Below are 27,978 nucleotides of genomic sequence, written 5' to 3' on the forward strand. Positions count from 1 at the left end.
GCTCTGCTCTTTAAATTGCTTTTTGGAGACCCTTGGTTAAACTCTATAGGAAACACTGCACCTGAGGTAGATGGAGTTATTAGTTTATTAAATAATGTTGCTGCTAAAGCAGTATCTCATGGAATTCATCTCTTACTTCCTTATTAATTACTAATCTTTCATCACCTCCTGGAATTGTGTATCAACCAGGTTTGGTAGTTTGAATGTAATTGGTTCCCATAATCTCATGGGGGGTGGCACTATTAGGAGGTGGGGCTTTGTTGGAGTGGGTGTGGCCTTTTGGAGGAAGTGTGTCACTGTGGGGGTAGTCTTTGAGGTTTCCTATGCTCAGGATACCGCCCAGTGAGTCAGTCAACTTCCTGTTGCCAGCCTATCAAAATGTAAAGACTCTTAGCTCCAAAACTATGTCTGCCTGCCTGCCGCCATGCATCTGCCTCCATGCTCCCTGCCATGATGATAATGGACTGAACTTCTGAAACTGTAAGCGAGCCCCCTCAATTAAATGTGTTCCTTTATAAGAGTCGATGTGGTTATGATGTCTCTTCATAGCAATAAAAACCTAACTAAGACAGAAGTTGGTACCAGGGACTGGGGTATTGCTGTGATAGGCCTGACCATGCTTTTGTTTGGAGTAATATGGACTTTGGGTTAGAAAAGCATTGAAGCCGGGCAGTGGTGGTGCATGCCTTTAATCCCAGCACTTGGGAGGCAGAGGCAGGTGGATCTCTGTGCGTTTGAGGCCAGCCTGGTTCCAGGAAAGGCACAAAGCTACACAGAGAAACCCTGTCTCAAAAAACAAAAAAACAAAAACAAACAAACAAAAGCATTGAAATGCTTTAAGTACTGCTTAATGGGCCATACTGGTAGGAGCATTGAAGACAGAGGTGCTAAGTGTTAGTATTCTGACCCACCCCTTGGCACCGCCCTACACCCTGATGTAAAAGCCTCATTTTAAGGAAAAAACTCCGCCCTTTCCTCTCTCTTCCACCTTTCCCCCCTTCCCCACCATGAGGTGGGCACACCTCCACTTTCCTTCTCTTCTCTTTCTCTTCCTCTCTCTCTCTTTATCTTTCTAATAAACTCTCTCCATGTGGATACAGCATCTGGGTGTGAATGACTGTGTCTAGTTTGCTGCTGCATCTGCCCAGCATGCCAGCATGTTTCCCTGCACACACGGGATACCCTCAGGGTCCCCTGTGTAAATTCGTAACGCTAAGAGTTATTTGAACTGTTGGGGGCTCACTCAAGAGTTTTCAAGGGAGAAAATTTTTATTATGTTGATTAGAGATTGTTCTTATGATATTTTGGTGAAGAAAGTGGCTGTCTTTTGCCCTTGTCCAAAGAGTGTGCTTGAGTGAAGAGTTTTAGATTAATTTCATTGGCAGAGCATATATCAAACAGCCTAGTATAGACTCTGTCATGTGGTTAGTAGCATTCATACTTATAAAGATTCATAATGAAAAGTAGAAAACTGAGCAGGGTAAATAACAAAATGTAAATTTTGAGAACAGAAACACCAGGAAGTGGAATGGATCCTGTGTTGAAGGCTATAAACAGAAAATATAGGGAGTGGCAATCTCAGGTCAAGATCCCACCCAGCTGAGTTTCCAACTTGTGAAAAGGAACTAAAGAAAAACTTAGAGCCAGGTGTGGTGGGGCACACCTTTAATCCCAGCACTGGGAAGGCAGAGACTGGTGGATACCTGAATTTGAGGCCAGCCTTGTCTACAGAGCAAGTTCAAAGACAGCCAAGCTTAGGTGGTGAAAGACAGAAAGCTGGTGAAGATGTAATTGATGAGGGGATCTTGTTCCAGCAGAACTTGGCAGCTCCAGCCAAGTGGTTCTGGCTTTAGAGTTAAGGATAGAAGAAAGGAGTTATGGAATAAAGCTGCTGAGCCCAGGCATGGGTCAGATATGTCCCTGAATGGAGGCCTAGTAGAGAGGCCATTTGTGTGAAGCTATGAGGTTGAAGCCTGGATTGCCTTGGAGACTCCAAGAGTTAGAGATGCCAGAGCCGCAGGATGCCTGATGAGGAGAGCCACTAACAAGGAGTGGAACCAGCCCAAGAGAAAGAAGTGTGTTGCAGTCAACAAAGCTGAACAGAGTTAGAGATGTAGAGGGTGTTTTGACATCAGACATGGAGATGCAGGGTTTGGAATTTGCCCAGCTGGTTTTTGGTCTTGCTTTGGTCCAGTATTTCCTTGCTATGCTCCCTTCCCTATGTTTTGGAATGGTAATGTATATCCTGTTCCATTATATGTTGAAAGTATGTGATCTGCTTTATGATTTTGATTTCATAGGGGATTACAGTTAAGAGATTGTGTGAGTCTCAGAAGAGACTTTGAACTTTGGACTTTTAAATATTGTTGAGACTGTGCTAGACTATGGGGACTTTTGAAGTTGGACTACATGCATTTTGCATTAGGATATTGTTACAAGCTTATGGGGAGCAGGGAATGGAATGTGATAGTCTGAGTATAGTTGGCCCCCAAAATATCACAGGGAGTGGCACTGTTAGGAGGTGTGGCTTTGTTGGAGTGGGTGTGGCCTTGTTGGAGGAAGTGTGTTACTGTGTGGGCAGGCTTTGAGGTTTCAAAGTGAGTCAGTTGACTTCCTGTTGTCCTCTGGTCGAGATGTAACCAGCACCACATCTGCCTGCACACCACCGTGCTCCCTGTCATGATGATAATGGACTGAACCTCTGAAACTGTAAGCAATCCACCTCAATGAAATGTTTTCTTTGTAAGAGTTGCTGCGGTCATGGTGTCTCTTCCAGCAGTAGAAACCCTAACTAAGACACAGGTGATGGTATTATAGAAATTTATGCGTGCCACAATTCTCTACAACAATCAGTAACTCCTTATTTACAAGAAATTATGGACTTGATAACAATGGGAAGGACATATATTAAACAACTTACTGGAAAAAGCCTACATAACTCATTGCACCATTAAATAAGATGTGGGTTGATTGTTTATTCCACACGGATAATGACAGGCAGGTAGCATTAGCATTTTACTTGGGATCTGTTGATAATCCTTATTCTAAATATCCCTTTTCAAGATTTTTTTTTTGGAAACTATCCCATGGGTACTACCTTAAATTACATTTAAAAATCCTATAGAGATTGCCTTTACTGCTTTTACAGATGGCTCTTCAAAAGAACAAGGAGCTTATGTTCTTTGTTTTGTTTTGTTTTGTTTTGTTTTTTGAGACAGGGTTTCTCTGTGTAGTTTTGGAGCCTGTCCTGGAACTCACTCTGTAGACCAGGCTGGCCTCGAACTCATAGAGATCCCCCTGCTTCTGCCTCCCAAGTGCTGGGATTAAAGGCGTGTGCCACCACCACGTGGCACGGAGCTTATGTTTTATACACAGATTCCACATTCTCCACAGGAAAGATTGACCCCACCCCTAGTTGTACAGCTCAATAGTCTGACCCATCATAACCAACCAGCTGTTATTAGCTGTTTCTCAGCATTGAATATTTTAATTCATATTGAGAGTTTGAGCATATTGTACTTCAACTGTTTTTCTTTTAGGAACTGCAAAAGTCAAACCCAATCCCACTACTGTTATTTTAGAGTTGTTTTGCCCCCTTCAGACCTCTCTGACAACAAACTCAACATTTTTACAACACCTACTTGTGCTCATTCTAACTTGCCGGATCCATCAATATCTGTTAATGCTCAGGTGAGGGGCTGGGCTACTCCTCACCCTTAATAGCTTCTTTTCGGACCACTCAAAAATCTCATGGACTTCTTCATCAAGATGCAAAATCTTTACAAGCGCCACCCCCTTTACCTGACAAATCTGGCCCCGCCCGCCTTGCTCATCCCTCACCCTGCTGCCATGCGCTGACAGAATTAATCCCTGAGGGTCAGAATCGAACACCACCCAGCAAACAGACATTACTCATGTCTCAGAATTGGGACGTGTAAAGTATGTTCATGTAAAGGTGGATACATTTTCTGATATGACGGTTTGCTTCTGCTCGAAGGAGAGAAATAACCTCGGTTGCCATTATTATATACTTTGTCCTGTCGAGGACTCTCATTACAACTAAAAACTGGTAACAGTCTTGTTTATTTTATTTTATTTTTTAAAGGTTTATTTATTTATCATGTATACAGTGAGTGTTCGACTTGCAGGCCAGAAGAGGGCACCAGATCTCATTACAGATGGTTGTGAGCCACCATGTGGTTGCTGGGAATTGAACTCAGGACTTCTGGAAGAGCAGCCAGTGCTCTTAACCTCTGAGCCATCTCTCCAGCCCCAACAGTCTTGTTTATACTAGCAAATGCTTTAAGGAAAATTTGCAATTTATAGGATATTAATCATGTTACTGGAATCCCTTACAATCCACAGGGTCATCTATGGTGAAACGACACCGTTAAATACTTACATGGCAAATTTTAAAAATAAAAAAGGGGGTATATATACTCACCTACGTCCCACATACTATGCTACATTTTAACCGTGATAACTTTTAAATTTTTTTTCACATTAAAGGATAATGCCTGCCCAAAAGCATTTTGCACTAAAGGAGACACAACCTAAAGTGTGTGTTTAATGGAAAGACCTAAAAACTAATCACTGGAAAGGGCCAGATGTTCTTCTAACATCAGGGTGAGGTTATGCTTGTGTCTTCCCAGAAATGAGTGAAGTCCCAGATGGTTCCTGCTTGGTGCATCTGACCAGGACAGCATCCCAGAGACCACTGGACAAACAAGGTGTGTGGAGACATACAATAAACCCGTCAAGAGGAGATGTACCAGGAGATAGCTTGGCACTGAGTTCTCCCCCACAAAGTCCCTCCCCCTTTTATGAACCATCGCCATATTGCTAAATGGGAAAAGATGAGATTAGCAAATCATTTCAGCTGATAACAAAACCAAGCCCAATATCCAGGATTGTCCTTAAATTGGGGCTTTCATTACTTAACTAAATTACCCTCTGATTTCACTATCACACTACGTGGGATGTGTTTGGAAAACTGCCAGTCAAAAGTAACCCAGAAGTCTCATTCTGAGAACTTCTCATAGGAAAACTGAATGTCTGGTTTTATTAAATATCTATTTGCTAGATATTTAATGTCTGTTAATCCCCTGTTAGGAGATTTTGTTCTTCTTTTCACTGGGAGGGATGCCTCACTGGTAACATAATCAGGCTCTGGGATAACAGTCCCTGATCCCAAGCCTGTCCGCACCTGCAGCTCACCTTTTGTCAGGGAGGGGTACACAAACAGGATGAAGGAGTGGGTGCGACGTGGGTGATTGTTTTCCTTGTGACTGGGAGAGACTACTAAAGACCATCGCTGCACCTGGGTGACACCGAGTGGCTTCGTTAGCAGGGAGCCAGCATGGCCGACAAGTCCAAGTTCGTTGAGTACATTGATGACGCCTTAGAAAAATCAAAAGAAACGGCGCTTTCCCACTTATTTTTCACCTACCAAGGGATTCCTTACCCGGTTACCATGTGCGCTTCAGAAACTTTCCGAGCTTTGGATGCCTTTGAAGCCAGAGCTGATGACATCGTGCTGGCATCCTACCCGAAGTGTGGTAAAGAGCATCTTTTCCTACCAATGCATTCTGTATTTATCAGGCAGGGGAGGGTGCAGGGTGAAGGCGGGAAGGAGGAGGCTCATCTCCACGTGGAACTCGCTGGAGATCAGCAAGGAGTGGGGACCAAGACAGCAAAGCATGTAGGTTATAAAGTCAACCACTGAAACAGCTTGGTAAACAAACAAACAAACAAAAAGCAGCATCCTGGAGGAAGAGGTCATGGCGTGTGAGGACCGGCAAGGAATAAGGAAATGTGGGTATTTTTGACAGACAACAGAAGCATGCCATTTCTGTCATGTATGGAATAATTTTCCATGTGCCGGGCTTCTCTTCAGGATCAATCCTCTGGTTCCTTAAATGAGTTGGGTTTTTTGTTTTTTGTTTTTTGTTTTGTTTTGTTTTGTTTTTTATTTTTGGTTTTTCGAGACAGGGTTTCTCTGTAGCTTTTGGAGCCTGTCCTGGACTAGCTCTGTAGCCCAGGCTGGCCTCAAACTCACAGAGATCCACCTGCCTCTGCCTCCCGAGTGCTGGGATTACAGGCATGCGCCACCATCGCCTGGCCTGATTTATTTATTTTTATGTACACAGAAGAGGGTGCTCATTACAGATGGTTGTGAGCCACCATGTGGGTGCTGGGAATTGAACTCAGGACCTCTGGGAGGACAGTCGGTGCTCTTAACGTCTGAGCCATCTCTCCAGGCTCAAATGTGTTTTGTAAGCTCCATCATCCATAGAAGATACAAGATCAGGAATCTAACTTACTCTCTTTCACATCATCTACTTTTTTTTTTTTTTTTTTTTTGGTTTGGATTTTTGTTGTTTGTTTTAATTATGAAGTTCAGGCCGGCCTAGAACTTAATAATCACTTCAGATTCTAGCATGCTTGGGTGGCAGGAATGAGCTAGCCCATCTACTTTTGGTTCTTTCAACTCCTGCTTATTAAAGTCCACTTCATTTAACACGTTCTGTTCTCTTATTCAATGATGGGCTTTCATAAAATCAAGACTATATATTCCTGTAGATGAATTCAGGGTGAAACCTATTATATAAAACTGCTATTTCTCTAGCATAATATTCTTCTTCAAGGGACGCATTCTATGTTCAAATCACGTCAAGGACACATCTGAGCCTGATGTGGTGGCAAACATCTGTAATCTAAACAGTCAGGAGGCTGAGGCAGGTGGTTCACAAGTTCGAAGCGATGTGAGGCACATTGCTAGACCTCAAAAAGAAGGAAAGAGAGGGAGGGAGGGAGGGAGGGAGGGAGGAAGCAAAGAGGATAAAATTTGAATTTTAGAATACATTAAATTTTCCTAGCACTTGGGAGGCAGAGGCAGACCAATCAATGTGAGTTTGAGGTCAGCCTGGTCTACACAGTGAGTTCCAGGACAGCCAAAGCTATTACACAGAAAAACTCTGTCTCAAAAAAGAAAAAAAAAAAAAAATCAAATCCCATGTTAATATACATAGATGCTCTTTTCTCCAAAATTATTTCTTTCCACAGTCAGATTTCTTTCAAACTTCAAAGAAGTAAATGTACACACCATGAGAGGGTGGAAAATTTGAAATTTCCTCTTCTATATGCTAAAGTGATACATACATCCTTGTTGTTAAGACTCCTTAATGAGTTTTTATCTTCTGTCTTTCCTTACAGGTTCAAACTGGATTCTCCACATTGTCAGCGAATTAGTATTTGCCGTTTCTAAAAAGAAATACACGTGTCCAGAATTTCCAGTTCTTGAATGTGGTGACGCAGAGAAATATCAGGTTAGTACAAACAGTCTTTTAACTACCAGCGAATGATGACAGGGAGATGTCTTCCATTCTGGAGTCTTCACTTCTGAGTTCAAAAAGTATTACTATAATGCTGACATTGATCCTGATTGCCAGTCATTGCTTACTTACCACATCCTCAGTCCTTGTCTGGTTTGTTTTTGTAATTTATTTATTATGTATACAGTGTTTTGCCTGCATATATGCCTGCAGGCCAGAAGAGGGCACCAGATCTCATTGTCGATGGCTGTGAGCTTGCTCCTAATGAGATGGTTTAGCATTGCCTTTAGAAGTGATGCTAACACGTGCCCAGCTTTCTAACCTGTACTTTTAAAACCTATTACATCACAGGCCAGGTTCTTTTTTTACTCTATCTGCCAATGTTATTACCCTGCCTTTGGTACAAACAAGCTTGTTTTATGTATGAAACAGGGTTTGGATTATTGACTTGTATGTTTTCCCATTACATATGGAATTGTTTCTCCATGGAAGTATATTTTAATTGCAGACAAATTATCTCAAGTAAAAGTATACAGCAGCTACCATTTGTAAGTGGGGAATGCCCTGTGGTACTGCACAGAGGTTCTTTAAAAAATATTCATTTACTTATTACGTATACAGTATTCTATTTGCATGCATGCCTGCACTCCAGGGGAAGGCATCAAATTTCATTACAGATAGTTGTGAGCCACCATGTGGTTGCTGGGAATTGAACTCAGGACCTCTGGAAGAGCAGCCGGTGCTCTTAACCTCTGAGCCATCTCACCAGCCCCCTGCACAGAGTTTTATTCTTTGTCAAGATTTTTTGTTAAAGCAGGATCTCACATAGCCCAAGCTCGCCTTAAATTCTCACTGAGATTAAGCTCCCGGCCCCCTTGCCTCTGCCCTCCAGGTGCTGGGCTTCCATATATGTCTCAGTATGCCCAGTTGCCAGTCAAGATGTTTTACACGTCAGAACTTAACTCTGAACTTGAGTGTCCTTGGGCCCCCCCTGCCTCTCCTGGAAGGCACAGTATTCCTCTTCCTCAGCCCGGTCTTTCTGCGTCCCACCCCACCCCCAACACACACACTAGCGTGGATGTAAAGCCACTTGTGGCCCAGGCTCTTCCTGGGACCATCCTTTTTCCGCCTTGGTGTCAGTCGTGAAAGGAAAATTGCACTTTCTTGTTGAAGACAACCCTAGCTGCAGTGAAAGGATCTAAATAGCATTTGCAGCCAAGGCGTTCTGGAAGACTCTAACTTCACTTTCAAGTATCCGCTAAAGCGGGGCTGGGGAACTGGCTCACAGGGTAAAGGCACTTCCTGCTATTTAAGGGGATTGAGTTTGGTTTCCGGCACTCATATGGTAGTTCACAACCATTCCTGGGGATCTGACACCCTCTTCTGCCTCTGTCCGCACCAGGCACGCGAATGCTTCACATACATGCTTGCAAGCAAGACACTCATACACATTATATAAACATTTTGTTTTTAATTAATTAATTTTATTTATATGTATGAGCCTTTTGCATTCACAAATATACATGCGCCATATGTGTGCAATGTTTGTGCCTGTGGTAGCTAGAAGGGGGCATCACATCCCCTGGAACTGAAGTTATGGATGGCTGTAAGTCACCATGTGGGTGCTGGAAATTGAATCTGTTTCCTCCACAAGAGCAAGAAGCGCTCTAGACACCAGGCCATCTCCCCAGTTCCATAAAATAACATTTGAAAAAATTCAGTAAAGTGAACTGGGCATAGTGCCCTAATGTAACGAGGTCTGCGCTGCCTAACAATAGCCAAAACCACGAGCTGCATCTTTAAACTCTACTTTCATCAAGAGAACCGTTCATCTGAGAAGACGGTGGGTTAGCATCCTAACAATCTTCCCTTCCTCTCGACTGCGGCCTGAAGGTAATGGGGGGAGGGGCGGGGGACAAAGGCTGTCAATCATTTCCCCCTGGACAGGTGCTCCGTCTTGTCTCTGAGGTTTATCGGTGCTCGGCTCCTCTCTGCAGCACAGGGAGAGCTGGTGAACGTCAAGGCCACCTAGGTTTAGCAGTTCTTCCCAAGCCTCTGGATAACATCTAGGTTGAGGGTTAGTTAACTCAGAACAAACTATTAGCTCTGTCTGTGTCTGTGTGTGTGTGTGTGTGTGTGTACACGAGCACGTAGATTCCTTCCTGCAGATTAAATCATAAAATGCGTTCTTGTAATATAGCTCATGAAGCACCCATCCCTCCAGCCCCTCATTTTTCTTTATTAAGAAATTTTCTACTCACTCTACATACCACCCACAGATCCCACCTCCTCCCTCCTCCCACCCCCCATAATTTTATTTTTTAAGATTTATTTATATTTATTTTATGTGCATTATATTTATTTTGCCTGCATATATGTCTGTGCGAGAATGCCAGATCCTCTGGCACTGAAGCCACAGACAATTATGAGCTGCAATGTGGGTGCTGGGGATTGAACCCAGGTCCTCTAGAAGATAAGCTAATGCTCTTAACCTCTGAGTCATCTCTCCAGCCCCCAACTGTGTCTGCTTTTTTAAAATGCAATATGCCTTTTATTTTAAACAGAAATCAGTGAGAAGCTAAGTTTAAGGTAATCGTGACTCAGTTTACAGACTTCTTCCCTGTATGACACATACAAACTTCTCTTAGAAGCCCTGAGAGAGCCAGGCAGTGGTGGCACACGCCTTTAATCCCAGCACTCGGGAGGCAGAGCCAGGAGGATCTGTGTGAGTTCGAGGCTAGCCTGGGCTACAGAGTGAGATCCAGGAAAGGCGCAAAGCTACACAGAGAAACCCTGTCTTGAAACCACCCCTCCCCCCAACAAAAAAGAAAAAAAGAAGTCCTGGGTGAGGTCAGTCTTTATATTACTTGCACTTCAGCTACCTTCCTCATATGTTTGAATAAAGTGTTTTTAATATATCTAGCTCTGAGACAGTGAATTTCGCTCTCCTCTTGGCTCTGCCTCTAATCCTTCTAGTAACCATGTCATCCGTATGAGTCACCACGTGGCCTGGGGCCATGGGTGCAGGAGGAGCAGTCATCTGCTCCTGTATCACTTCATCTGAAAGTGGTCGTTCACAAAGCATCTGGACCTCAAAGTCCAACTTCCATCCCTAAAACGGAGGCTCCAACGTCTGCCTGAAGATGTTGCTGAGAATGGATGTGAAGTTATTTCCAACACCAAGACAGGCAGTTTAGTGTACCTCGGCCAACATCACCACTAGTTACCCCTCGGACTCATGGTTGATTAATTTGTTTGTTTGTTTGTTGTTGTTTTGTTTTTGGGGGGCGGGGAGACAGGGTTTCTCTCTCTTTTTTTTTTTTTCCAAGACAGGGTTTCTCTGTGTAGCTTTGCGCCTTTCCTGGAACTCACTCTGTAGTCCAGGCTGGCCTCGAACTCACAGAGATCCACCTGCCTCTGCCTCCCGAGTGCTGGGATTACAGGCGTGCGCCACCACTGCCCGGCGGGTTTCTCTTTTTTAAAGTCTTGATTTTTGTTCTCTTGTTTGAGTCAACATCTCCATAATTTTTTTTTTTTACAGAATTAGTTAAAAATTCCTGAATATCAATTTATCACTGGAATTGTAACACAGCTTACAATTTTTGAGTTATTACAAAGCTTTGAGTGATTTCTTCAGATGTGGAACTGATCAAATTGAGGCCTTGTCCTCTGAATAAAAATTATAAAAACTATAAACAATTATAAAGATTATAAATTAAAACCCCTTCACAACTTAAGACTATTTGTTCTTTAGACAGGGTCTCCTGTGGCCTAGAATTCACTATGTGCCTCAGTTGCTTTGAATTCATGTCTCTCCTGCCTCATCCTTCCTAGTGCTGATTATATGCAGACACCACCACACCCATAAAACTTTGTTCTTTTTAGTCGCCAGTAGAAACAGATAGCAGAAAAATAACCAATTATTCTATGTTCCTCAAATGGACAAACATTTCATAAATCATTTCTCAGATATTTAGGTAACCCAGGACTTCAGATTCTGTTGGGATATTTGATCCCAACACTCGGGAGGCAGAGGCAGGCGGATCTCTGAGTTCCAGACCAGCTTGGTCTACAAAGCAGGTTTCCAGCTAGCCAGAGCTACACAGTGAAATACTGTTGAGAGAGAGAGAGAGAGGAACAAAGAAAGAAAGAAAAAGAAAAATGTATCCAGGGGCTAGAAAGATATGTCAGTGGGTAAGAGCCCTTGCTGTGCAAGATCAAGGACCTGAGTTTAGAGCTCAGATTCCACATAAAAAGCCCCGTGCTCCCACAATTCTGTTGTTGTAGGGGAGGGGGACAGGAGAGCTACTGGGGCTTTTTGGCTGTCATCCTAGCTCCATGTTCAGCCAGAGACTGTCTCAAAGGAATAATGTGAGTATTCCTACAGCAGGCCACCCAGTGCCTTCCTCTGGCCTCTGAGAGTATATGCATATAAACATGCATATTTCACATTCACAGATACACATGTGCTTGCATGAGAGGACACACACACACACACACACACACACACACACACACACAAAGAAAAGTTTAAAATTTAAAAATAGATTTAGTTGTACTGCCAGGCAGTGGTGGCGCACGCCTTTAATCCCAGCACTCAGGAGGCAGAGGCAGGCGGGTCTCTGTGAGTTCGAGGCCAGCCTGGTCTATAGAGCGAGTTCCAGGACAGGCTCCAAAGCTACACAGAGAAATCCTATCTCGAAAAACAAAAAATAAATAAATAAAAATGGAATTTTAGGAATTGTAGAAGACTTGGAGATTTCTATAAGAGGCCTTGATATAGAAGAGATACAAATAAATAAAACAGCGAAATGCAGGTTCTAAATTTGCTTGAACAAAAAGGATTTATATGATTGCTATAGCAGGTAAAAATTAAATTAAGTGACAAAGATTGAGGATGGAAAGTAAGATCCAATAAAATAATTTAAGTGAGATTAATTATTTGCTTATGATTCTTCATAAAAAAAAATGTAGGGGAGCAGAAGAGAAAGTAATTACAGATGTGCTTGAAGCCAGCCCTTAGATACCACGCTTCTAGGCAACTGAATACACACACACACACACACACACACACACACACACACACACACATTCACACAATCTCAGACATACATTCTTTCATAGCACTCTCACACATATTCTCTCCCATACACACACACACATTCTCTTACACATTCATTACACACACATACACATTCTTACAAACAGAATCATACACTCTCACACGTACATTCTCTCTCATATACACACTTACAAATATAACAGTCATACACATTCACATACCTTCAGAATACTTTCACATTCTCTCATGCATAATTTTCACATACTTTCTCACACATACACTGTCTTACATGCATGTGTACACACACACACTCACCTTATTGTGTGTATTTTGTAGAGAATGAAACTGTTTCCCTCACCAAGGATTTTGACAACTCACCTCCACTATGACAAACTACCTCAGTCTGTCTTCAAGAACAAAGCCAAGGTGAGTGAATTTGAAACATATAAAGAGATTTCTTTCCATATATATATGTTTTGCCTGCATGTATGTATGTGTATCATGCATGTGCTGAACTTGAAACTTTCATGTATACATACAGGCCATCCTTTTATTTCTCTCAGGGTTTGTTTGCTTGTTTTGTTTCGACCTTGCTTTTTGGTAGTGTTAGGGATCAAACCCAGAGCCTCCCACATGTTAAGAAAGAACTCTACCACTGAACTACATATTCAAGCCCCATAGTTACTGGCTTTTGGTGTGATGAGTTTGCTCACAATCATGGAATTTGAATTCGAAAACGCATGATGTAGTATTTTGTCTTTCTTCAGATTGTTTTTACTATGGCTGCATTCAAGTCCAATGTGTTATCATCGCTTTTACAATTGATAGATCTAGAATCTCACCTCTTCAAAAGAATATAGCCTCATAAACCGAACAAAAATTTGTCGTTGTTTTTTTCTGGTGACATCTGCAACTGTTATTTCTGATAATTTCCCATATAATAACAATCCTTCAGTCTGGTGACAGAATGATTGTTACATTGACTACGCTTACCATTTGCGTAAAAACTCCAGCCCCAGGAGTGGCGGGGCAGGCCTGCAGCCCCACCACTCAGGAGCCGGGGGCAGGAGGTTGTAAGTCATACTTTGCTCTCATTGGCCCATTGTCCCCGCTCCGCCCACCCTTCTAACTGCAACTGTTGTGGATCCCCTTCTGCCTTCCTATCACAGGCGTTCCCTGAGTCTGGCTTACCTTGTTTAACACAATGTTTCCTGTAGCACCTATTTTTCCTGCAAATGTCAATGATTCCAGTTCTCTTTACAGTTGAAAGAAATTCCATTGTGTATCTGATCCACATTAACTCTATCCGTTCGTTCATCTGTTGATAGTCATCTAGGCTAGATTCATTTCTTTGCTATTGTGAATAGTTCCGTAATGCTCGGGTATATCTCTGTGGTATGTTTGTCAGCGTAAGGGGACAGCAGCCCTGCTCCATCTTGGCACCTTCAGCAGCCTGAGGCTTTTCGTCTTATCTTTTAGGGGCCCCCAACTCTGGCCTAACCAGGATTTGTGACTTTGATGGAGTCAAGTATTTTAGGATTGGTCAATATAAAGCAAAATTGAAGATTTTATTAAAGAAGCTTTAGTATGGTGGCACATGCCTTTAATCAGAGCACTCAGGAGGCAGAGGCAGATTAGTGGACACAGTAGTTCCAGACCAGGCAACAGTGAAAGCCCATGTTAAACAACAACAATAACAACAACAACAACAACAACAACGTCGGCAAGCCTTTAATCCCAGCACCAGGGATGGCAGAGGCGTGCAGATCTCTGTGAGTTCAAGGCCAGTCTAGTCTTAGAAAACCACCACAACCACCAAAAAACAAACAAAATACAACAGTAACAATAACAAAGAAAAACCCTCAAAAGAGAAGAAAAAACACACCCAAGCGTATGAGTGTAGGATTCTCAAAGAAAGAGCCACAGGCAATAAGATGTTCCCAAGTGCGGTACTGCCTCAAGGGGGAGCCCAAGTATCTTAGCATTAGCCATATATACCACGTTAATGCATACCTAGTTATGTCTTAAAAAGCTGCTGAGAAACCATTTTTTCCCCTCCCTTTTGACTGGAGAGATCATAGGGTGGCTCTGATGATGTCAGGGATAGAACTATAATCTGATGAAATAAAACCCGGAACTCTGCCCTCCCCAGCCTCTCTGTGGTTAGGTATGAGACCTCCCGGACCCCAGTTTTAAAAGCCCTACGTGCGGGGTTGGGGACTTAGCTCAGTGGGTTAGGTCCTCAGCTCCATTAAAAAAAAAAAAGCCCTATGTCTGGGAAACCGTTCAAAAGCACTTCAGGAGTAGCTTCAGCAGCGACCGACTAGAGGATGGGTGTGGCCCCCTGCTGTTTTCCGCTTCCTCTTACACCAGCCCTTAGATCTAGTTAGTAAAGGAATTCCTCAGCGGGGATCACCTTCCCGTTTTTTTTTTTTTTTTTTTTTTTTTTTTCCAGAAAGTCACCTGACTTTTGTTTATTTCTCCTTTTCTGGCTTCTGCAGTGAGGGAGGACCTTGAATCCAATCCAACCCAACCCCTGCCTCCGCACGGGTGTGTGTGTGTGGCTGTGGCGGGGAGCTAACTAAGAAGAGAAAAAGAGAGGTGTCTGTTAGAGTGAGCTAGGATGCAGTGGTATATATATTGTTTTGAACAACAACAAAAATATTTATGAATGCTCAATCATACCACAAAGACACATACATGCTCAGCTATGTTCATAGCAGCATTATTTGTAATAGCCAGAACCAGGAAACAACCTAGATGCCCTTCAACTGAAGAATGGATAAAGAAAATGTGGTACATATATACAATGGAGTACTACTCAATAGAGAAAGACAATGACATCATGAGGTTTGCAGGTAAATGTATGGAACTAGAAAATATCATCCTGAGTGAGGTAACCCAGACTCGGAAGGACAAACATGGTATGTACTCACTCGTAAGTGGATTCTAGATATAAAGCAAAGAACAATCAGACTGCAACCCACAGAACCAGGGAGGCTACATAGCAGGGGGACCCTAGGATGACTGTGGCTTATAATAAGTTTTAGTTTTACTCAATCACTGGGCAAGCCTCAGAGAAACATTTCACTATTAGGATAAGAATTTGTACTATATCAAGCTGATGAAAGAAAACGCTGGCCATTCTTTCAGGAGGGGAGTCTAGAAAGATTTTAGCGGTGGTATATTTTGACTGGGCATGTTAATTAGGCGAAACAAAGGGGACTTTTTTGTTTGTTTGTTTTGTTTTGTTTTTCGAGACAGGGTTTCCCTGTGTAGCTTTGTGCCTTTCCTGGAATTCACTTGGTAGCCCAGGCTGGCCTCGAACTCACAGAGATCCGCCTGGCTCTGCCTCCCGAGTGCTGAGATTAAAGGTGTGTGCCACCACCGCCCGGCCTCAAAGGGGACTTTTGATCGCTGGGCTTTGATACTCTGATAGCTGGATCTCAAGTAGGCAGCCACAGGAGGAGGAAGTGACCAAATAAGGGAATGGACCATCCTGGCTAGCTTTAGGATTGTAACCAAATGGTTTATCGAGGTAGAGGAAAACGAGGGGTGGGGAGTGAGGGACACTGCCAGAGCCGTAGGCTGTAGTGCTCTAGTGGGCTAGCGTCCCTTCCTTCGTCCCTTCGTGCTGTGTATGCCCAGCCGCATGCTCAGTTGTGTCTTAGAATTGAAACCGAAAGCATCTGAAGTCTTGAATACACACGGAGCAGCCACACCTTCTCCCACGATCCTCTTGGGATTCAGTTTGCTCTTTCCAGGGCTCATTTCACACTTTTCATCCAAACGCCACTCAGTCATTGGAGAAGAGAGCCGTGGGGCTGAGAGGACCCACTCCATCCGCATTCCCACAGACACACCCCGCCCCTGCACCTCGTGTTCGTGATTTTGGAGGTTGGTTTACGATGATTTGGGGTTTTCCCTTTCTTCACTCTCCGAGAGTCTACTAGTCAAATAGTTCTGCTGTGCCTTTTAGGATCTTCTACACCTGCCTTTTTACAGTCTAAACTCAGTATTAGCAAAGGTCCTCTCAAGTGTCACGCTTCGGTTCTCTGCCCCTTTCCCCAGACAGCTGTGATTTACCACGGCCCCTCTTGTTCTCTGTGTCGACACAATGATGACACTGTTTAGCCCTTCACTTTTCCAAAGTGCAAAATACAAAGCTGCATAAATGAACTTCGTTTTTGCTCCCTAGATATTGGTGATATTTCGAAACCCTAAGGATACGGCAGTGTCTTTTTTCCGTTTTCATAACGATGTCCCTGATATTCCAAGCTATGCCTCTTGGGATGAATTCTTCAGACAATTCATGAAGGGACAAGGTATGGCTGTTAATAAAAGAACTTTTCCTTTGACAGGCAAATGCATAAATATGAAAACGTAAACGTAAAGAAGGCTTAGGAAGATTTGGAACCAAAAGATGGCATTTAAATGAGGTGTTACAGCAGGACCCCCACCAATTCCATGCGTCAAGCGACTGCAATGCACCTTTGGTTTCAAAGACATTCTAGACCACTGGTTCTCAACTTCCTAATGCAGCGACCCCTCAGTACAGTTCCTCATGTTGTGGGGGCCCCCAACCATAAAATTATTTTCATTGCTACTTCTATAACTGTAATTCTGCTACTGTTATGAATCAATAATGTAAATATATGATATTTCTGAATGGTCTTAGGTAAGCCCTGTGAAAGGGTCTTTTGACTCCCAAATGGGTCACAACCCACAGGCTGAGAAACACTGCTCTGGAGAGTTCATTTGTTGACTGTGAACACTTAGTGGTTATGGAAGAGATTAAGAAGAGAGATGTTTTTTAAGTGTCATGTAGAAAAGTATTTCTAGTCAGTTCCCTTAAGTCACTGTATTACACAGTGTCAAAAACAAACAAACAAACAAAACAACAAGGAACATAAAAAGAAAACCCATAAAGTTGTATAACTACACCTAAGACATTTTTGTTACACTGTGTAAACATCTCTATCAATAACGACTATTTTAAATTATTTATGTATTCTTGTTCTTTGATAATTTAATATATGTTTATGATCAATTTTAGCCTTTTCTCTCCCCATTACTCTGTCATATCCCTTCCTTTCCCCAACAACTGCCCTTCCTATTTCCTGTGTTTTTATTCATGTGTGACTCACTGGTTTAAATAGGGATGCTGTCCCTGGCTTCTTTTCTATTGCTGAGATAACACACCATGGCCAGGACAGTTTATAGAAGAAGGAGTTGAAATCAGGTGGTGGTGATGCACGCCTTTAATCCCAGCACTCTGGAGACAGATGGATATCTGTGAGTTCGAGGCCAGTCTGTTCTACAGAGTGAGTTCCGGGACAGCTGGGCTACACAAAGAAATTCTGTCTCAAAAACAAACAAACAAACAAAAAGAGTTTATTTAGGCTTACAGTTCCAGAAGAATACGAGTTCATGACAGCAGAGCAGCAGCCTGGTGGCTGGAGCTGAGAGCTCACAGCTCACATCTTAAACTCCAAGCTCAACAGGAAATGGCGTGTGGCTTTGAAACTTCAAGGCCCGCCCCTAGTGACAAACTTTCTCAGCAAGGCCACACTTCCTAAATCTACCCAAATATCGCCACCGGCATGGGACCAAGTATCCAAATATCTGAGCCTATGGAGAACATTTCATTCAAACCACTAGTTACTTACATGAGCATAGGTGGGAAGTTATATCCTGGAGCGTGGGTGGTTATATACACCACAGAAGAAAGTGACTCTTCACCCCCACCCACCATCAACTGTTAAATCTCTTACTGAGTTATAGGGTCTTGTGAACTCTTCCTTCCTTCATGATGAAATAATAACTATTCATGTCTAACTACTCCTGCTTCTTCAGATACTAAACTAGGTGTTGTAATAGGCATGCTTTCCTTTAAGACTCAGACCAACCAGAGTAAGGCCCTACTGGATGGCTCAGAACACTAACAAAACTGTTCTGCCAATTGCTAATTGCCTCACCTGTTTAAGTAGAGGTGAGTCTAAATCCATGAGGACAGTGGCCAGAGGCCTTCAAGTATCTCTTTTTAATAGTGGTTAAATGATCCTAGAGAGGACAATATTGTCTCTTTTCTCTAAGAGAACATGTTATGTAACCATTTCCTCTGAGATTAAAATAATAAAACTGAGCTGGAGAGATGGCTCAGAGGTTAAGAGTGCTGACTCTTATTCCAGAGGACCCGAGTTCAATTCCCAGCATCCATAAGACAGCTCACACCTGTCTGTAACTCCAGTTTCAGGGGACCCCAACACCCATGACAAAAACCCAAATGCACATAAAAATGAAATAAATTAATTTGTGTAGCTTTGGAGCCTGTCCTGGAACTCATTCTGTAGCCCAGGCTGGCCTCGAACTCACAGAGATCTGCCTGCCTCTGCCTCCCGAGTGCTGGGATTAAAGGTGTGTGCACCACCACTGCCCGGCACCTCTGTTTATCTAGAAACACTTCATGGAGACTGTGTGGAGCACGGTGCGGTAAATCCATCACACTGCTCCCATACGTACATAATATGAGGGAACATTCAATGGCGATGTTCGTTGTTTGTGGGACAATATCAAGAATCTTCCCCACTGCATCCATTCTTTCTGCCTGCTTAGTCAACTGGCAATAAGATGTGGCAGAGATAACTTGGACAGAATTTCTTCTTTGAAAACTCTTACATTCAACTTCTAGAGGCAGCTGAGCATACTGTGGGTTCAATGTGATAGACTGTCCCAGCTCCTACTACTGTAACTTCTGGCCATGATGGACTGTAATCTTCAATTGCAAACTGAAATAAACTTTTTTTTTTTTTGCGTAAGTTGCTTTGGTCAGAGCATCTTATCATAGCAACAGAAAAGAATCTCAGGCACATGCTCTCTTTCTGAATTATCTTGTTCCCCGTTCTCAAGACTGTCTTATAGCTCTGAGCAGATCATTTTGAACAACTTGCTCAGTTGTATTATCAATGGGAAAGTTCAAGAAAGGAAGACATGATGGGAATGGATGGTGAGACAGATGTATGCCACCTTTTTTGGAAAGATTTGTAATAGGCATAATCTCTCTCACATACACCCATATGTGTGTATCTATTTTCCTCAGTTATGTAGTTACTTAAAACGTTTTTTTTTTTTCCTCCTGTGTTGTTTAGTTTCTTGGGGAAGCTATTTTGATTTTGCAATTAACTGGAACAAGTATATTGACCATGAAAATGTTAAGTTCATATTATATGAAGACCTGAAAGAGGTAAGATTGTGGTCATTGATATTCAAGGGCAATATTTATTAGTGACTACAACACAGAGCACATATTTAGGATGTCTGATTGTGTGAACAAATAGTTTATTCAATTTTTCAAAATTCTAGATACATAATACAAAACTAGAAAAGCCGCTATACACAAAGGCTTAGTTTGTTTGCTTAACAAAATAATGGTTGAAGCTTAAGAACTGCTTTTTTTTTCCATTTGTGATGGACAGTTCATGTTAGTAGGTCCCAGTTAATTTAACCAAATGTGTATTTGATTGTAAACGAAAGTAGAGAGACCTACTTCCCTCATTCAGGCTGGAAGAGAAGTTTGCTCAGCCCAGGAAGGGGTAAAAGGATCAGGACTGCAAAGGTAGTCTGTGTTACATAGTACCCTCTCTCAAAAACTAGATGAGTAAATAAATAAGTGAATAAGTAAGCAAGTAAATAAATAAATGAACACTGATTTAAGAAAATTGTTGCTTAAGCAAATCCCATTGAAAGGTGTTTATCTTTCAAATATTTTCATTTTCAGAATCTGGTTGATGGTATAAAAGAGATCTCTGAATTCCTTGGCTTCTCTTTAGCTGATGAGCAAATCCGAACTGTCTCAGTCCAGAGCACCTTCCAAGCCATGCGAGAAAATTCTCAGGAGTCCCATGGTGCTATTGGCCCCTTCCTGTTCCGCAAAGGTAAAGCGGCTTCCATGTGCCGGGTGTTGTGTCAGCCTCATGGTGACTTTGCACTTAGCAGGAAAGTCAAACCACTGTGTCTGAAACACCACAGGGTTTTAGCTTTCTTTTTTTTCTTTAATAAGAATTCAGGGGAGTCCGGGGCTGTAATTGGCAGCTGTGCACTGTCCTTTATACACCAAGTGTCCAGTGACCGCAGAATAGCAGCCGGGGGTCCTATATTCAAGTCCCAGGTAGGAAAAGGGGAACAGCAGAGGAAGGAATCCTGTACATTTGCTCACCTGCCCCTGCTAGAGCTTCCCGCCAAGCCCCATTCAGTGGCTGCCTGCATCCACTCATTGTCTCTCTCTATAGCAGGAAATGTAGTTTTCCTATTCAAGCTAGGTGCATTGTTACTTCAGATCAGAATTTTGCCAATACAGAAGAAAGAGAAAACAGTCCTTGGGTAGGTAATCAGGTACTTCGCGGAAGATTTTACTTAATTTCATTGAAGTATTCTTGTTACTTATTTGCGGCGCTGTTTACCGGCGAGAGAGAACACGAGGTACAAGGAAACCCACGACAAGAGTTTTATTGGGGTGGGAGGAGGGAAGAGAGCTGTACAACGAGCCTACTAGAAATGAACGGCCCCACCCCCTCCACGTGCGCATGCGCAAATGGGCTTCCATAGCTACTCCATGCTGAGCACAGATTGCGTAGGACGCAAGGCCCTGGGGTGACTAAGCATTCAAACTGCTGGGCCGCACATGCACGGTCATGTAGCTAGGGAGTGGCTACGAATCATAGGAATTCTAAGTTCTTATCAAATTTTATAATTCTATAGGTTAGTACTTTCTACTTTCATTTTATTGCATATTTAATGAAGCTATAACCATGTTTAAAATATTTATTACATGTATTGTGTGCGCGCGCGCCATGAAATGCATGAGGAGGTTAAAGGACAAATCATGGAAGTCAGTTCCCTCTTCCACCATGTGGGACCTGGGGCTAGAACTCAGGTTCTCAGGTGTGGGGCTAGCATCTGTATCCACTGAGTTGTCCCATCAGCCCTATAACAAAATTTCAAGGCAGTATACGGAGCAGCAAGGATGACCACAGCTAACATGGGACATGATTATGTACTGACTGGAATGCTGTGTTGGGGTTAAAGTTTCTAACAAAAGAACGCAAAAGATTTAATTTTGCAATGTAGAGAAAAAAAAAAGTTGAAGCCCCAGGGTCTTGCATTTTCATTGTCACAGTTCAGGGTTTGAGCTGAGCCTACTTTCTCCTGCTAATTTTTCAACTTAAATTTTTTGAAGATTGATTGATTGATTGATTGATTGATTGATTATATCTGCAGCATGTATGACTGCAGGCCAGAAGAGGGCGCCAGATCTCATTACAGATGATTGTGAGCCACCATGTGGTTGCTGGGAATTGAACTCAGGACCTCTGGAAGAGCAGTCAGTGCTCTTAACCTCTGAGCCATCTCTCCAGCCCCTCAACTTACCTATTTAAAATATCCAGTATGAATGGAAGGTGGAATAGGAACCTGGTTGTAGCTAGATTCCTGTAAAACTCTGATTCTTATGCCTGATCTCATTAGCTTTAAGGAGGAGAGGCTAGAACTTCTCTATACATTGTTCACCGAGTGTTATTCAGAATAGAAAACTCCTACAATAATGAAAATCTGATGTTCCTTGTAGAAAGTCCAGAAGGCAGGAAAATATGGAAGGGCATGAAAAGATAACATCAAAAGGATGTCATCAAAAATTCAAATTTCTTGAGTTCGAGGCCAGCCTGGGCTACCAAGTGAGTTCCAGGAAAGGCGCAAAGCTACACAGAGAAACCCTGTCTCGGAAAACAACAATTTAAGTTTCTTCCATCTGAGTCAGGTTTTACTTTTTGACATGTTCCCTCCTAGCCATTTTCTGTTGACATTTGGGAACAGTTTTGTGTCTTATTTCCTGAATTCATCGTAACTATGTTCTCACCCTGGTAAGCCCATTTTGTCAGCCCGTGTTTCAGTGGTTGTGCAACATAGAGCTTGCAGTTTCAACTAAAAACGAAGATTCCACAGAAAGAATTTTTTTTCATGCATTCATTTATCCCCTGTGTGTATGTATGTACATTTGTGTGTGTGTGTGTGTGTGTGTGTGTGTGTGTGTGTGTGGTCTCACATGTGCATATCAAGGTGTACATGTGGAGGCCATCAAGGGTGCATAGTGTTGGAGTGGGTGTGGCCTTGTTGGAGGGAATGTGTCACTGGTGATGGGCTTTCAGGTTTCAGAAGCCCAAGCCAGGCCCAGGGGCTCTCTCTTCCTGCTGCCTGCAGATCCAGATATAGAACTCTCAGCTACCACATCTGCCTGCATGCTGCCATGCTTCCTTCCACACTGATAACATGGAACTGATAAGCAAGTCCCAATTAAATACTTTATTTTATAAGATTTGCCATGATCATGATGTCTCTTCACAGCAATTGAACTCACTGACTAAAACAATAGAATGGAAAAAAGAATTAACACTTTTTTTTGTAAGATCCACACTGCCTTCTACTACATGGGTCCCTGAGATCAAGCGCAGATCCCCAGGTTTGATGTGGCACATTCACCTGCTGAACTATCTCACCAGCCAATGAAATTGCTTACTATAGGTCAGGAAAACATTTCAAATTTTATTGAGGCAGAGTTTCACTGTGTAGCCCAGACTGACCTGGAACTTGCTATGTGGCCTAGGATTAACTCAAAAGTATGATCTTCTTGCCTCAATTTCCTGAATGTTGGGATTACAGATGCTTGTTACAATAACTAGCCAAAGTATTAAATTTCTAAAAAGTGTTCAGTGTCTGACATCTTAACAAAAGCCTGAGGTAAATGTTAACTTTTAAAAGTGTGTTTGGGTATTGGGAGACTTGGGGACAATGTCATTTAGAAAATGTAAGCTTTTTGATCCCAGATGTTGGGAATAGGATGAGGGTAGGCCATTGAGGTGGAGTTTTCTACCCCCAGGTGGCGAAGGAAGGCATGTCATCTGCCACCAGGCCAGTGGGGAAGCCCCAGGGGGCAGTGTTGATCTTACAAAAAATATGTAAGTTCTGACAGGGTTTCTCTGTGTAATTTTGGAGGCTGTCCTGGATCTCGCTCTGTAGCCCAGGCTGTCCTTAAACTCACAGAGATCCACCTGGCTCTGTCTCCTGAGTGCTGGGATTAAAAGCATACACCACCGCTGCCCGGCAGCTCTTTTTTAAAATATTATTGTTTTAGTCAGTGTGTTCAATCTTGCTGTGAAGAGATATCATGACCATGGCAACTCATAAAATAAAGCATTTAATTGGGACTTGCTTACAGTTCCAGAGGTTTAGTCTATTATCAGTATGGCAGGAAGCATGGCAGCATGCAGGCAGATGTGGTAGCTGAGAGTTCTACATCTGGATCTGTAGGCAGCAGGAAGAGAGAGCCACTACTTCTGGCTTGGGCTTCTGAACATGAAAGCCCATCACCAGTGGCACACTCCCTCCATCAAGGACACACCCACTCCAACAAGGCCACACCCACTCCAACTAGGCCACACCCCCTATCCTTTCAAAAGGTGCCACTCCCTAAGCAGTCACACATATAAACCTAGGGGGCCTATTCTTATTCAAATCACCACAACTATGTTGTTTTAACCTTTCAAAGTGAAGCACTGTGGTAAAAAGGGCAGAATTGGGTAGAATACTGGATAAAATTAAAAAATATCCTAACAGATATCTGAGTCTTTTGTGCTCTCTGTGTTGTAGGTGAAGTTGGTGATTGGAAAAATTTATTTAATGAAACTCAGAACCAGGAAATGGATGAAAGATTCAAAGACTGTTTAGCAGGCACATCCCTCGGAGCCAAGCTGAAGTATGAATCACATTGCCTAGCTTGATTCTGGTCAAGTTGGCTGGCCTACACACTTTCTTTTCTCTAACAATAACTGGGTTTATATAATTATATAATAACTCATATAATTATATAATAATTCAATCAAGTAGTCACATAATGGCAATCAAGTAACATGTAATTCTGAAAAGTACAAATGGTAACAGCTGTCGGTCATTTTTGAGCTCAAATTAAAGTTTGTCCTCTTTGTGAAGACGTGGAACATTGTTGTCAGTGTGTTATCCTAGAGTTGAACTCACACAAAATGGGCTTCCAAATGCTCTACAGTTTCTTAAGCTTTTCTCATTAGGACACTTCTCCCCACGGATCAAATATTCGTATTAGTTATTTCAGACGTTCTGGTGGGTGATATTCAATTCTGACTCTGCAGTGATGTAAGATTAACATGGCATAAGGTTAGCAAACTCCAAATTGATTCAAGGTACATGCATCTTCATCTACTGTGGGCATGCCATGCCTATAGGTTTCTGGAAGTGCTTCCCTAAGGGGCTTTATAGTTCTACTTAATACACCCTTTAAGTCAAAGCTAAGTTTATGTTTTTGTACCATACAGATTTTTCTGCTGCGGGGCCATAAATAGTCATGTGGAACAAACAGAAGAATGTAGAGAATATTCTAGAAAGATTATCCTGTCTGGCACTTCTCAATCATCCTAGCACTTGGGAGTCAGAGGCAGGAGGCTCACTACAAGTATGTAGTCGGTCTAGTCCAAACAAGTTCTAGGCCAACTGGGGCTCCAGTCAGACCCTGACTCAAATCATCAGACAAAGCAACAGAAAACAGACTGCTGAGATACAGTGAGCCAGAGACTCCTCCTGGACGTCACCCAGGGATGGGAAGAGTTTGCATCCCCCTCCCCCGAGAGTAGGACGGATCCCTCAGAATGGTCAGACCTCAGTTAGCCCTAATAGACTCTACTAGATCTGCCATAACACAGACCCAAAGCAAGCCTTAGGGAACAAAATGAAGGACAGTGATGTACTCTTTGCCAGTTGAATAAAACAGAAAGAAAGCAAAATTGCCAGTCAGGCATAATGCTGCTGCCCTATGATCCCAGGGAAAACAAAGTAAGACCAAGAAACCTCAATGTTTCCAAAATGAAATGATCAAAATAAAACACTCAGCACCATGTCTGCCATCCAGTCAAGATTTTCCAAGTATACGAAGAAGAAAATGTGATGTATAACCAAGAATGAAAGCAATTAAAAGAAACAAACAAATAAATGATTGTGAAGGGGAAATCAGCAAACACCTTTAAAGAGATAGTACATATCTTATAGATGTGCTCAAAAAACTGGGCATGGTGGCACACACCTATAACCAAGCACTTGGCAGGCTGAGGCAGGAGAATTGTGAGTTCAAGGCCAATCTAGACTATATAATAAGATCCTACCTCAAAAAGCCAATTTATATATAGGAGGTTTCAACTGTCTCCAAATGTTAATTCAACACCTAAATGTATGTGCTATATATAGTCGAACACATATACTTAAAGATACAGAGTAAGATAAACTTGATAAGAGGGGGAAAAGATGATTAAAAATGACTCAGATGGACACTTTAGAGGTGAAAGCCACAACATGTCAAATAGACAATATACCACGTGAATAAAAATTACATTCAATTGTAAAGAAGAAAACACTATGAGAACAGAATTCCCAGCAGAATTACTGTACGTGGAAGAGACGGGGAAGAACCCGTAGACAACATGAACAGGGACTTAGTGACCTATGGGGCATTAAAGGAAATACAAATGCAATTGGAATTCAAAAAGAAAAGAAAAAAAGGAGGACGGAGGAAGGAAAGAAGAAAGATAGAAAAGAAGGAGGGAGGGAGAAAGGAAGGAAGAGAAGAAGGAAGGGGCTATGTAAAAACAAAGAAACATTATGGCCGACATTTTTCAATTCAAATTATTAGAAATTCACAAATCCATAAGGTTTAACAAACAGCATTTAAAAAAAAAATAGGTGATACCAAAACACCATGTGGCCAGAAAGAAATGCAAATTGAGTGTCTATTCGAAAACCTAAGGAGAGAAAAAGTTTCACCCTTAAGGGACAAAAAGCACTTCCTCCATGAGAAATTCGTTTGGGGCTCACTGAGGCTCTGCAATCAATGGGCAGGCACATTGCCTGCCCAGAGATCAGGTCAGCCTTGATAACTCGAACCTGCTAAATTCTCACTAGTTACCATAGCTTCTTAAATGAGCGCTGGATTACCTGGGGAGAGGTGGACAATGAGGACTCCTTGCCACCTGCTCGCAAAAAGCTTCTGCAGAAAGGAATGCCTTTCCTGAACATTCTCGTCTGCTCACTCTGCCCATTCTGTTCTAGGTGATTTGCTCTCAGCATCTCCAAAGGCCGCCTTAACACCATCCCTCCTTCCAAATCTCAGCACATCTGGCTGAAGTGTTAGCCACCGAAGGAGGTGCCTTTGGGTCTTCCTGGAGACTACGGTTAGAGAGTGAGCAGACAAGTTATGCATTCTTCTCCTCCCAATATTCTCGACTCCCTGAGTTGGTGGGTGTTTCGTTTTGAGATTGGCCTGTAATGTAGCCTGGGCTCAGATTTGCTATGTAGATGAAAATGACTTTGAACTTGGTGTTCCTGTCTTCACCTCCCCAGTGCTGAGGTTACAGATCTGGACCACAATGCCTGGACACTGCAGTGTGGGGGTAGAAACCATGGATGGCAAACACTCTACCAGCTGAGCTACATCCCTGACCTATGTTCCTTTCTTGAGACTCGATCTCATGTAGCCCAGGCTGGCCTCCCAACTTACTATGTAGTTGTAGATGACCTTGATCCTCCTTCTGGTATCTCCCAAGTGCTGGGATTATAGACATGCACCATCAGGCCCGCCTCTCCCTGGATGTTTTTAATTTCTTCACCTGGATTAGTTGACACTCCAATTTCATTTCATGAGGACCTCCATGTAGCAGGTAGCCATTCCAGCTTTGACCTGGAAGTACCACCCCCTTTGAGGCTTCAGTAACTGTCACGACTACAAGGTGGAGCTAAGAGAGAACCCCTAAAGACCCGAGATCCGGATGGGATCTCCCTTGGTTCCTGGACCCTGGACGCTGGAGGTGAACCGAGCAGAGTTCTCCAGAGAACACCGCTGGATTGCGCCACACCTTTCCCAGACCCTGTAACCATCCCTTTACTTGTAAGTTACCCCACAAAATAAACCTCCCTTTAAACTACATGGAGTGGCCTTAATATTTAAACCAATACCACCACTGTGCTCAGTCTTTAGGAGACTGAAGAGCAAACCACTGCGGCCGTGCTTAGCTGCCGGAGTAGCACATCTGCCTTCTTCAGAATCACGTCCATTCCTATTTCTCGGGTTTCTGTTTATAAACGAGTAGCATTCCTTGGTCATGTAAACTATCTTCTTTCTATCAGATTTTGTCCATATCCTTTTGGGGTATGTTAACCTCTAATTCTAGTTGTGGGGGTGAAGGGAGAGGTAGGGAGGGGTCTTTTGGTGAGCTAGCTCCCCGTTTCTTGCAGGTGACTACTTCAGGTTCTTCAATCCAGGAGATGCCAGCCTCGTCGGACAAAGATCGGAAAGCCTGTTGGGACAGCAAGATTTGAGAGGGCAAAGGCCCGTGGGTTCATCCTAATCTGCTTTCCCGGGGTTACTTTCTTTGCCAACAAAAGAAGAGACCTAGTGAATATTTTGTAATTCTGCAGCTCATAACATCAAGCTCAGAAACAGATTTTTTTTATATATAA

General features: G+C 42.7%; 1 protein-coding gene across 1 annotated transcript; it reads left to right on the forward strand.

Annotated features, from left to right (window-relative positions):
- Positions 1-5,359: 5,359 nt before the first annotated feature.
- On the forward strand, positions 5,360-24,396 carry Sult6b1 (sulfotransferase family 6B member 1). Its single transcript, XM_036171353.1, has 7 exons — positions 5,360-5,558; positions 7,216-7,328; positions 12,733-12,822; positions 16,595-16,721; positions 19,545-19,639; positions 20,174-20,330; positions 24,094-24,396. Exons 1-7 carry the CDS (start codon positions 5,360-5,362, stop codon positions 24,222-24,224), a joined length of 912 nt encoding a protein of 303 aa, XP_036027246.1. The 3' UTR covers positions 24,225-24,396.
- The last annotated feature ends 3,582 nt before the right edge of the window (positions 24,397-27,978 follow it).

Source organism: Onychomys torridus, chromosome 21 (assembly GCF_903995425.1).
Source record: "Onychomys torridus chromosome 21, mOncTor1.1, whole genome shotgun sequence".
Classification (NCBI taxonomy): domain Eukaryota; kingdom Metazoa; phylum Chordata; class Mammalia; order Rodentia; family Cricetidae; genus Onychomys; species Onychomys torridus.

Coding starts and splice junctions, on each gene's coding strand:
- Sult6b1 (XM_036171353.1), top strand. CDS start 5,360: ATGGCCGACAAGTCCAAGTTCGTTGAGTACATTGATGACGCCTTAGAA. Junction 5,559..7,215: donor GGCATCCTACCCGAAGTGTG/GTAAAGAGCATC, acceptor CTTTCCTTACAG/GTTCAAACTGGATTCTCCAC. Junction 12,823..16,594: donor TCTTCAAGAACAAAGCCAAG/GTGAGTGAATTT, acceptor TTTGCTCCCTAG/ATATTGGTGATATTTCGAAA.